Source organism: Schistocerca gregaria, chromosome 6, assembly GCF_023897955.1.
Source record: "Schistocerca gregaria isolate iqSchGreg1 chromosome 6, iqSchGreg1.2, whole genome shotgun sequence".
NCBI lineage: Eukaryota > Metazoa > Arthropoda > Insecta > Orthoptera > Acrididae > Schistocerca > Schistocerca gregaria.
Genome location: NC_064925.1, coordinates 78,824,795 through 78,837,159, shown reverse-complemented (window position 1 = coordinate 78,837,159; position 12,365 = coordinate 78,824,795). Strand labels below are relative to the sequence as shown.

The following is a 12,365-nucleotide window of genomic DNA, read 5'->3' as shown; positions in this document are numbered from 1 at the left end:
CCTTGGTGTCTTTCTTCATTAGACAGTGATACTTCTATACATATTTGTCGCTGTTCTGCAGAACTATATATTTCTTATGTTTTACACAGCACACACGTTTTCGTGCACCACTGTTTGTTGTTCATATTTATTCTTAATAGTGTGTATAGTGTTTTGTGGTGTTGCCAATATAACATTACCAATAGTTTTTCTTTGACCTATACATTTTTTCAGTTAATTATATATGTGTTACTCTATTTAATTATGTTGCTGTGTATTTATGTGCTGTGTAGGAGTAATGAAGGAATAGTGATGGAGTGCCTTTCTTTCTTTCTTTGTTTCTTTTTTGTTTAGATGGGGGAGGGATAAGCAAAGATGAGTGTATATAAGTGTATTGTAGTGTGATGGAGCAAGAGTTGTGCAGGAAAAGTGAGCAGCAAGAAATGAACTGAAATTGGGGGGAAAGGGGGCTATGGTGAGTTAGGATAGAGGATGAAAAAGGCTCTTTTCTTTTTTATGCAATTTTCTTAATTATCTAATTTTACATAGTATCTAGTTTCCAGTATTTATTTGGTCATGTACCAACTGTTTATTTCGTGTTAATGATTTGTGTATGTGGAAATTATCTTGAAAAGGAAGGAGGTGTGTGTCGTTATTGACTCGTGATATTCATATCTTCTTCAATATTGCTTGGTCTGTGGTATCCCTTATTTAAATGATCTACATATTTTGAGTGGTCTGTACCATATTTCAGTGCTCTTTTGTGTTCTTTACATATTACGTTGAATTTCCTGCCAGTCATTCCAATGTCTATTTTCTCACTATCTTTGCAGCCAGATTTTTGGCATCTCTCTGGTTTTGATTTCAGTTTTGGGATATGCTTTTGCAATGAGTTGTTTGCTTTGTAAGCAATGTTTATGCCTTAACTTTTTGAATATGTTACCTATTTTAAGCGTAAATTTGTTGTTGTAGATCATTGTATGCTTTTTTGTGGTACTGCAGGCTATATGTGTTGGTGTGGTTTGCTTAGTTTTTTCATTATCTGTGTCTTTATTTTTCTGTTTGTTCTGTCTACCATTGTTTCTTTGTGTCCATTTTTATTGCTGTTTGTTTTATAATAACCAGCTCTATTTGCTAATCATAAGAATTTAGGATAAGTCCTGTTCAGTCTGTTTAATATGTGTCTGACTGCAGCCTGTTTCTGATTCTGTGGCTGCTTTGAGGTTGCATTTAACATAGTATCACTTGTGCATTTTCTGTATACGTCAAACATGTGTTTGCGAGTTTCTTTTCTTATGGTTATGTCTAGGAAGTGGAACATGTTTGCTTGTTCTCTTTCAATTGTGAACTTTATGTGTTTGTGGACAGTATTTATGTCTTGGTGTAGTTGCTGTTTTATTTTTAGGTTCACCTACCATACATATTACGTCAACCACGTGCATGTACCAGCAGACGTAGCTTTTCTTTGTTATTATGTCTCCAAATATTAATTTTTCTACGTGATTCATGAGAATGTTGACTAATGTTCCTGAAATAGGTGAACTCATGGGTAAACCTTGTTCTTGTATATAATATTTTTGATTAAATTCAAAATAACTGTGTTGTGTTATTAAATGTAACAATTTTATTGTTTCATCTGTCTGTTCATATGGTAGCTGGCTGTGTAATTTCAGGTTTTCTTCAATTAGTCTTATGGTTGCATTAGCAGGAAGGAAACTGTAATAGTTCCTACATCAAAGAAGAACAATGTTGCTGCGCCAGAGTTTTTAATGTCTCTTATGTGCTCTACTAGTTGAGAGGTATTTCTCATTTTTCTATCATTTTCAAGTTTATAGTACTGGATGAGCTACAATTGCATTTGTTCTGCCAGTAAGTATGTGGGAGCTGCTCTGAAGTTTACTGTTTGACAGACAGGGTAATTTTCTTTACAGACCTATGTTTGACATCTCATACTGGAGGCTTCAGGATTTCTTTTTTTTCTGTTAGTTCTGTCTGTAAATGTATACCCTACCTTTTTGAGAGTGTTAGTTGGGTTTGATTTTAACCTTTTCCTGTTGTTTTGGTTGATGAATTCTTCTATTTTTTCTGTGTATTCTATGTTTTCATGAAGACAACACTATTGGCTTTGTTAGATTTTCTTATATGATGTTTACTGCTTGTAGTTTTTTCTCGAGATTTTTAAGTTTTGTTTCATCACAATTATTTTTGAATTTATTCTTTTCCTTCTTAATTTGTGTTGGGTTGTTCTTAATTTCTTCTTTTATTAATTTCCTAGTTACCCCTGAATTTACATTTCTGTTGTCTTTCTTTTCTCTGTAGTGAGAATATATTCAGAATCTATCATTGAGAACTTCTATTTGTTGTTCATTTGCTGGTGAGTCTATATCGCGTTATAAACCGTTTTCTAAAACCGGTTGTTTGTTTCCATTTAGTGTTATATCTGTAGGAGTGACCACCCTTGGATAGAAATGGTGTGTGTGGAAGTGTTTGTTGTTATGGGTGAGCTACTACTGCATTTGTTCTGTCAGTAGGTATGTGGGAGCTGCTCTGAAGTTAACTGTCGCACAATTTGACAATTGTAGTTTTCTTATTATGCCTTAGTTGCTCTTTGCTTATTGCTCTGCATGTGTAGAATTGGACAGTTCTCGTTATGGAGCGAAAATAACAGGATTTAATTCCAAATTTTGTGTCCATTTTTTTCGTACATGGCTTAATTTCGTGTTTCAACCAGCCACTTTTAGCAGCACGTGTGGTAATTTTGCTGCTTTCGAATTGTTTTTTATCTTTATGTTTCTTTATTTTTGCATAAGGTCATTACGTTTACACTGGTTATTAAATCTGATGGTTTCAATTGTTTCGTAAAATTAGATATAACAACACACACATAATTAACTTAAAAAATGTATAGGTCAAAGACAAATTAGTGGCAGTGTTATTCTGGCAACATTACAAACGCAGTACACCCTATAAAGTATAAAAATAAACAGTAAACAGTGGAGTACGAAAAAGTGTGCTGTGTAAAACATAAGAAATGCGTAGTCTGCACAGCAACGAAAAATCTGTCTACAAGTATCAGAATCTAACGAAGAAAGACGCGCTAACAGACGGCATTTATTGATGTAGGCGAGAACCCCGGCAGAAATCACAGTAAGTAAAAACCAATAAATTGTTAACGAACTGTTTATGACCTTAAAAACAAATCAAATTGTTAATATCTTTAATTGCAGACCACTGATGATGCTTTACCTTAATAAAGCGAAACGCACCTGGTGATAGAAACACCCATTTTCTAATAGTTGTAACGACAGAATGAAAAGACACTCAGGAATTGTAAAGCAGCTATGGAAAACATGGCCACATAAATGAAAAATTGAAGACATTGACTTTGGTAAAAAAAAAATTGCTTCAATGCCTGGATCGTACTGTCATTGTTTCTGGCATAAAATCAGACCTTTGACTTACAGTGTCAATAACCAATTTTTCTGCACTTACTCATGAGTGGGGATCTTATGAACTGTCATCATTGTTTTGTCAAGTGTTATGCCATAGCAACCAAATCAATGACAAAATTGTGGAAAGAAGGGGTATCATTTGAGTGGATTGAAGAATTCAAGACAACAGTACAAGTCAGAGATATTTTAACGAGTTCTCCCTTGCTGATATTCCTGGTAATGAGAAACTTTTTACACTGTTGTATGATGCATCCTATTTTGCTACGGGACATGTTGTAAGTCAGGATCAAAATACTAAAGAGAAACCAATCAGTTCTGCTTCTCACCATCCGAACAAGCGGGTAGTACAACAGAGGAGCAATTGTTGCCTTTGGTGTCTGGAATCAGTTATTTCAAATGCTACCTGTATGGTAGAAATTTCACAGTATCATAAACCAGGGAAGCTTCATCAAAGTGCAAATGTGTTACGCAGAAAAATCTGTGTATCGCCAGCAGATGAGATAGTTATAATAGAACTGAAAGAAACTCAGAGACAGACTGCAGGGTGTCAGTAGTATACCTCTCTCACAGATTTCGTATCAGAAGATGATATTCCACATTGAAAGACTCTCCTTCAGAAACAATTGCCGCGGTGCTTCAGTACCACATTATCGCCCTATGCTATGACAGCATTCAAGTCTGTCAGGGCTCTGCTGACTACAGTGTTAAGTGAACTAAACAGTCAACAACAGTCAAAGTTGCCACAGTGGAAAACATACAGTAATGAGCAAACTGCTATGTGCTGCTGGTGGAAGACTCTTCAGCATAGCCTTGAGAATTACATACCTGCTTACTTTCCATGTGCACAGTGAACACAGCAGACGTGACCATGAATTCAGTTGCTTACTTTTTGCGGAAGCTTCTAGGCCAGTCAGGATTGCAGCTTTGAGTATTATGGGACCAATCCCACTGATACATCAGGACAATAAGTAGATTCCATCAATTATTAATCACTTTACTGTCTCTGGATTTTTAGTATAGGTTGTTGATATGATGCCGAAACCAATAACAAAGGCCTTTGTGGATCACATGATATTGTTGCATGCCAACCGTATTCTGCGCAGCAAAGGGTAGGAATTTTCAAAGTCAGTTGAGAAAAGCTATCTTACTTACATTACGATGGAGTCGGCATGAGGCGGGCGCAAAGATTAACATTTCACCTCCGAGTGTGGGTCAGGGGAAAACACAACATCGGCGCCTCTGACGAACCATACAGTAGACGTAGGGCAGAACAGCTCGGCACGATCATGTCACCTTCATTACATGATGAAAGAAATGTTATTGCTAGTACAACAACGTGTTACGAAGAGCTTTTATGGATCAGTCCTGTGTTACACAACGAATTCGTTAAACAAGCTTCGAAGAGTGTGAACAGCTGATCTGGCTACATTGACGTAATCACCAGTCGCAGAGTTCAACACCTTAGCCTATCTTTGTCAGAGATAGGACCTGGGATCTTCCCTATCTTCCCAGATCAGGACACCAGCGTTCCTCAGGCTTTGGTGGACTCACCAGTTAAAAGGTAGTAAACTACTGGCCACTAAAGTTGCTACACCACGAAGATGACGTGCTACAGACGCGAAATTTAACCGACAGGAAGAAGATCCTGTGATACGCAAATGATTAGCTTTTCATAGTATTCACGCAAGGTTGGCGCCGGTGGCGACACCTACAACGTGCTGACACGAGGAAAGTTTCCAACCAATTTCTCATTCAATAACAGCAGTAGACCGGCGTTGCCTGGTGAAACGTTGTTGTGATGCCTCATGTAAGGAGGAGAAATGCGTACCATTACGTTTCCGACTTTGGTAAAGGTCGTACTGCAGCCTGTCGCGATTGCGGTTTATCGTATCGCGACATTGCTGCTCGCGTTGGTCGAGGTTCAATGACTGTTGGCGGAGTATGGAATCGGTGGGTTCAGGAGGGTAATACGGAACGCCGTGCTGGATCCCAACGGCCTCGTATAACTAGCAGTCGAGATGACAGGCATCTTATCCGCGTGACTGTAACGGATCGTGCAGCCACGTCTCGATCCCTGAGTTGAAAGATGGGGACGTTTGCAAGACAACAACTATCTGCACGAACAGTTCGACGACGTTTCCAGCAGCATGGACCATCAGCTCGGAGACCATGGCTGCGGTTACCCTTGACGCTTCATCACAGACACGAGCGCCTGCGAAGGTGTACTCAACGACGAACCTGGGTGCACGAATGGCAAAACGTCTCTTTTTGGATGAATCCAGGTTCTGTTTACAGCATCATGATGGTCGCATCCGTGTTTGGCGACATCGCGGTGAACGCACATTGGAAACGTGTAATCGTCATCGCCATACTGACGTATCACCCGGCGTGATGGTATGGGGTGCCATTGGTTACACATCTCGGTCACTTCTTGTTCACACTGACAACACTTTGAACTGTGGACGTTACATTTCAGATGTGTTACGACCCGTGGCTCTACCCTTCATTCGATCCCTGCGAAATCCTACATTCAGCAGGATAATGCATGACCGCATGTTGCAGGTCCTGTACGGGCCTTTCTGGATACAGAAAATGTTCTATTGCTGCACTGGCCAACACATTCTCCAGATCTCTCACCAACTGAAAATGTCTGGTCAATGGTGGCCGAGCAACTGGCTCATCACACTGCGCCAGTCACTACTCTTGATGAACTGTGGCATCGTGTTGAAGCTGTATGGGCAGCTGTATGGGCAGCATTTGTGCACCGCCGCCGTCAGTGTCAGCCAGTTTGCCGTGGCATACGGAGCTCCATCGCAGTCTTTAACACTGGTAGCATGCCGCGACAGCGTGGACGTGAACCGTGTGTGCAGTTGACGGACTTTGAGCGAGGGCGTATAGTGGGCATGCGGGAGGCCGGGTGGACGTACCGCCGAATTGCTCAACACGTGGGGCGTGAGGTCTCCACAGTACATCGATGTTGTCGCCAGTGGTCGGCGGAAGATGCACGTGCCCGTCGACCTGGGACCGGACCGCAGCGACGCACGGATGCACGCCAAGACCGTAGGATCCTACACAGTGCCGTAGGGGACCGCACCGCCACTTCCCAGCAAATTAGGGACACTGTTGCTCCTGGGGTATCGGCGAGGACCATTCGCAACCGTCTCCATGAAGCTGGGCTACGGTCCCGCACACCGTTAGGCCGTCTTCCGCTCACGCCCCAACATCGTGCAGCCCGCCTCCAGTGGTGTCGCGACAGGCGTGAATGGAGGGACGAGTGGAGACGTGTCGTCTTCAGCGATGAGAGTCGCTTCTGCCTTGGTGCCAATGATGGTCGTATGCGTGTTTGGCGCCGTGCAGGTGAGCGCCACAATCAGGACTGCATACGACCGAGGCACACAGGGCCTACACCCGGCATCATGGTGTGGGGAGCGATCTCCTACACTGGCCGTACACCTCTGGTGATCGTCGAGGGGACACTGAATAGTGCACGGTACATCCAAACCGTCATCGAACCCATCGTTCTACCATTCCTAGACCGGCAAGGGAACTTGCTGTTCCAACAGGACAATGCACGTCCGCCTGTATCCCGTGCCACCCAACGTGCTCTAGAAGGTGTAAGTCAACTACCCTGGCCAGCAAGATTTCCGGATCTGTCCCCCATTGAGCATGTTTGGGACTGGATGAAGCGTCGTCTCACGCGGTCTGCACGTCCAGCACGAACGCTGGTCCAACTGAGGCGCCAGGTGGAAATGGCATGGCAAGCCGTTCCACAGGACTACATCCAGCATCTCTACGGTCGTCTCCATGGGAGAATAGCAGCCTGCATTGCTGCGTAAGGTGGATATACACTGTACTAGTGCCGACATTGTGCATGCTCTGTTGCCTGTGTCTATGTGCCTGTGGTTCTGTCAGTGTGATCATGTGATGTATCTGATCCCAGGAATGTGTCAATAAAGTTTCCCCTTCCTGGGACAATGAATTCACGGTGTTCTTATTTCAATTTCCAGGAGTGTATTAAGCAGGTGGTCATGACGTTTTGACTCATCACTGTACATCTTCCATTACACTGTCGAAAGCTTTCTGTAGGTCAACAAATCCTATGAAGGCCGTTTCATTCTTTCTGTCAGATGTAGCATTATAACTGCCCCTCTCATATCTTTACCTTTACTAAAGCCAAACTAATCATCATGCAAAACATTCTCAATATCTATTCCATTCTTCTGTATGTTATTCTCGTCGGCAGCTTGAGTGCATGAACAGGTAAGTAGACTAAGCGAGTTCTCGAATTTGTCTACCCTTGCTGTCTTCGAGATAGTATGGATGAAATTCTTTCGGAAGTCTCATCAGATGTCTCCAGTTTTGTAGATTATTCAAACCAACTTGAATAACTGTTTGGCTGTCTCTTGTGCCAATGATTTTAGGCATTCCAAAAAAAAAATGGAGGTTGGAGTAATGGACGCTGAACTTTTGAGGGTGCCTGTCATTTGTGCTGGCGAATTGTCAGAAACGCTATTAAACAAACGTCGGTCGAAAATCTGAAACGAAATCCAAATGACAATACGTCACCTGTACCTAATATTTCCCCCACCGACTGGTTTCAAATCGAATGCCTCCGCAGTAAACAACGCAGGAGCTACTGCGACAGTGACCAGGGAAACACTTCACGCGAGTACGTAATGTCCTCCGGCCAGCGATAATGGATGTAGAATCTTGGAGAGTGTCAGACATTCCTTCTGGCAAAAGTCACTAAACACACGTCGGTTGATTCCAAGAACAGGTTTAAAACCGACTGTCTCCAGAGCGAACAATGAAGGAACTGCAGTGACAATGACCAGGAAAACACCTCCACACACAGCAACAAAGAGGGCACATAATATCTTCCGACCATGGGCTCAACGTCAGTCTGCACCAGTAATAGAGGTTAAAGCTTTGACAGTGCCAGTCACTTGCGCTGGTGAATGTCAAATAGTTATTTATTAAGTAGCTGCTAAGACAGTATTACACAGGCGATAACATCGTGCGAAACTATGTGTACAGTGTGTAAACATCAATCAAAGCAGTACATTGAACATTGCAATGATATTGCGTAATTTTCAAAATACTTGTTGGCCAGTGGAAAGTAGTGCAGTTTACAGCCAAGCGCAAAACGCGTGCAACTGTGGAGTGCTCAGACTGTGATTACGATAGCACTCAGCTACAAGCGATAACTGCGCTAGAGGGGCAGGATCAGAACCCTGGCTGCCAACATGGTGCTGTCCATGATCATCCAAGTAGCTACCATGGCTACCTACATGCAGTGTGCAAGGCCATGTTAGACAATGTGGAGCATTTAAATACCTTCCAAAACCGACACCTGTGTGAATGTCTAAGCAAAGTTTACATTTTTGATGACAAAACCACAAACCTTATGTTTCACGTGCATACTCCAAATCCCGTGTTGAGCAGTTTACTATGAGTCCATCATTGCAGTCATACGCACTGATCGCCTTCATGTGGCAGTGTGGTGTTACACCTTACTTGCCCATTTCCTCCGCTACGAAATGGAACCCAATGTAGGCGATCCCACAACTTGTGGCCTCGGGAGCATCTGACTCGATCACACTTGCAGATGTGAATCTAACAAGCAGACCACCTGGCAATTCGTTTTTTTCTAATTTTTTATTTTAATGACACACGACGTTCTACATTGAACCAGAATCTAACCAGGGCCACCAATGTGGCACAGGAGCATTCTATAACAAGCCATGAAGGGCGTCACACAAACATCATTCTGGCTCTAGACAATTAAGGATGCTCAGGAAACTACAAAGTCGATTTTGTTGGTAATTATTGAGAGTTGCACAGACTTGCTTTGGGAGACTGGTAGTTGAGTTCTCAACTTCACATAACATAAGAAATTACAAAATTCGGTTGCCATGAGGCCTCCTTGTAAGTCACTTTCAACAATGATTGACAGAAGCTAGTCACGGGGCTGTAGGTGTAGGTGAACAGGAAGGATAGTACAACAATAATAACAAAGCGAAGAACCCAAATTCGACTTCTTATGTACGATATATTCTACATTCATCATTTACAAAACAACAGAAAACATATATTAAGTACCGAAATCTGGAGAGAGGGATTGGGGGGGGGGGGGGCACAAGGGTGTTCTATAGCAAGCTCACACTTCATCGACCTCACATGTTATCAACCATTATTTACCCCTGTAAACCATAGCATCGTGGCGTGTGGTGCCGAGCGCGGTTGTGCACTGGAAGCTCTGTAGTGGATGCAGATGCTAGTTGTTGACTTCTCCACGACACCACAGACAAAAGCGAGGCTGAGTTAGCACCTGAGCCATGTTTAAAAACTCAGTCCCAGCAAGAACGCAGCAGACTGCCAGGGTAGCCAAGTTTCTCTATTGTCACCCTAAAAGACCATTCCAATAAAAAATAGCTAGGTCTGTCTCATCAGTGAATTCTTCAGGAACTCTCCACACCTGTCAGGTTGCCATTACCTGACGGATCGAAACCGACAGCTATCTCCCAGGAATGTATCCTTGCTCTCCAGGTTTCCTTTTTCAAATCGAGGAGTCTCTAGGAGTCACAGCCAACTTATTGACCACCAACAACCACAGTTCGGAAGGAGTTCCCTTAAATTAAGCTGGCCCAAAATTTCTTCTGTAGATGGGGAATAATGTGAATTTTTTCTGTCCCACTTGCATCTTAAACACGCAGAAAAATCAAGAAGCAGTATTCCTCTTATTTTAATTTAACTTTTACATTAATTTCATAATAAAATACAAGTAGTAACACAATGAACCCTACCACTTACTAAGATTCTATGACTTATTACATGGTAAAACATTCAGCAGTACCCAGCAGAGGCCTGGAGGTATAGTGGGTGCTGCTTCCATGTTAACTCTTGAGTACCTTCAAGAATCCATAGGACAGCGCCGATCAACATTTTCATTCTACAGGTCCCTCAAGTTTCCTGTCGCTGTGGGGCGACATCCCTCTACTTCCTCCAGATTCCTTGCTACTACCTGCTATTACCTTATTGATTCACACCCAATCTGAGCAGCCGCACAGAGCAGTGACTACAATAGACTGTCGGCTGAGGATCGAAATGTAGTTCCCTGCTGTTTGTTATCAAATCTGAGGCACCTCTGTATTGATAGAATCGTCTGATGAGTTCCAAAGTCTCCTGGTCTCAAAGTCTCCTTGTCCCAAAGTCTCCTTATCCCAAAGTCTCCTCGTCCCAAAGTCTCCTGGTCCCAAAGTCTCCTGGTCCCAAAGTCTCCAGGTCTCAAAGTCTCCTGCCAGCAAGAGGGAAACTCTGTAGTTGTGGAGCAGTGGATCGGACTGTGTGCACTCACCTCCAGTGGGCGACCTGGAGAGTGGGCTGAGCTGCAGCAGCGCTACTGAAGCGGCGCCGGCGCTGACGCCGGCCAGCGTCACCTTGGCGGGGTCGCCACCGAACTGGCTGATGTGGTCGTGGACCCACTGCAGCGCCGCCAGCTGGTCCATGAGGCCAGCGTTGCCGGGAACGTCGTCCGTCTGCAGGCTCAGGAAACCTGCAATTCGCCAAGTCGATACAGACACCAGCTACAGCAGAAGGTCTCAGGTGTCAGAATGAGACATCACGATACTAGTAGTAGTCTACAGATGCCAAGGTGTCAGAATTTGCCTGCCAGTATCTCTATGACGTGGTTACGTACTGCACATTGGCTTACAGCAAGTGATTTACACTCACTTTCTTTTTTTCTCAGCAACCTTTCTGGGACTGAATTACACTGAAGCGCCAAAGGAACTGGTATATGCATGCGTATTCAAGTATGGAGGTATGTAAACAGGCAGAATACTGAGCTGCGGTTGGCAGCGGCTATATAAGACAACAAGTATGTGGCGCAGTTGTTAGATAGGTTGTTGCTGCCACAATAGCAGTTTATCATGACTTAAGTCAGTTTGAATGTGGTGTTATAGTCGGCGCACAGGCGATGAGACACAGCATCTTCGAGGCAACGATGAAATGGGGATTTTCCCGTATGATTGTTTTACGAGCGTACCGTGAATATGAGTGATCCGATAAAACACCAAATCTCCGATATCGCTGCGCCCGAATAATAGATCCGCAAAAATAGGACCAACGACGACTGAAGAGTAAATGCAACCCTTCCGCAAATTTCTGCAGATTTCAGTGATGGGCCATCAACAAGTGTCAGCGTGTGAACCATTCACCGAAATATCTATGATAAGGGGTTTTGGACACGAAGGCCCACATGTGTACACTTGATTACTGCCTGACGGCTCGCCTTGGCCCATCAACACCGACGTCGGACTGTTGACGACTGGAATCATGCTGCCTGGTCGGACGAGTCTCGTTTCAAATTGTATCGAGCGGATGGACGTGTACGGCTATGGAAACAACCTCAGGAATGCATGGACACTGCATATCAGTAGGGGAGTATTCAAGGTGGTGGAGGTTCTGTAATGGTGTGTGGCGTGTGCATTTGGAGTGACATGGCACGCCTCATACGGCTAGATACGACTCTGACAGGTGACACGTACATAAGCATCCTGTCTGATCACCTGCATCCATTCATGTCCATTATCCATTCCGACGGACTTGGGAAATTCCAGCAGGACAATGCGACATCACACGCACCGAATTCTTACAGAGTGGCTCCATGAACGTACCGCTGGCCACCAAACTCCCGAGGCATGAACATTCTTCAGCATGTCTTGGATGGGTTGCAACGTGCTGTTCAGAAGACATCTCCACCGCGTCGTACTCTTACGGGCTGTCCGTAAGGCTTATGGACAGCCCTGCAGAATTCACAGAGTCAACTCCCTCCAGAGCTACTTCAGACAGTAGTACAGTTCATGCCACGTCGTGTTGTGGTACTTCTGCGTGCTCGTGGGAGCCCTACACGATATTAAGCAGGTGTACAAG

At 43.8% G+C, this 12,365-nt stretch overlaps 1 protein-coding gene across 1 annotated transcript in view; it reads right to left on the bottom strand.

Moving 5' to 3' along the window:
- Positions 1-12,365, bottom strand: part of LOC126278041 (cholinesterase 2-like) — a 224,371-nt gene that overhangs the window by 126,947 nt on the left and 85,059 nt on the right. The window contains exon 5 of the mRNA XM_049977796.1: positions 10,789-10,986. Within this exon, the coding sequence (XP_049833753.1) occupies positions 10,789-10,986 (198 nt within the window). The remainder of the gene's footprint in view (positions 1-10,788; positions 10,987-12,365) is intronic.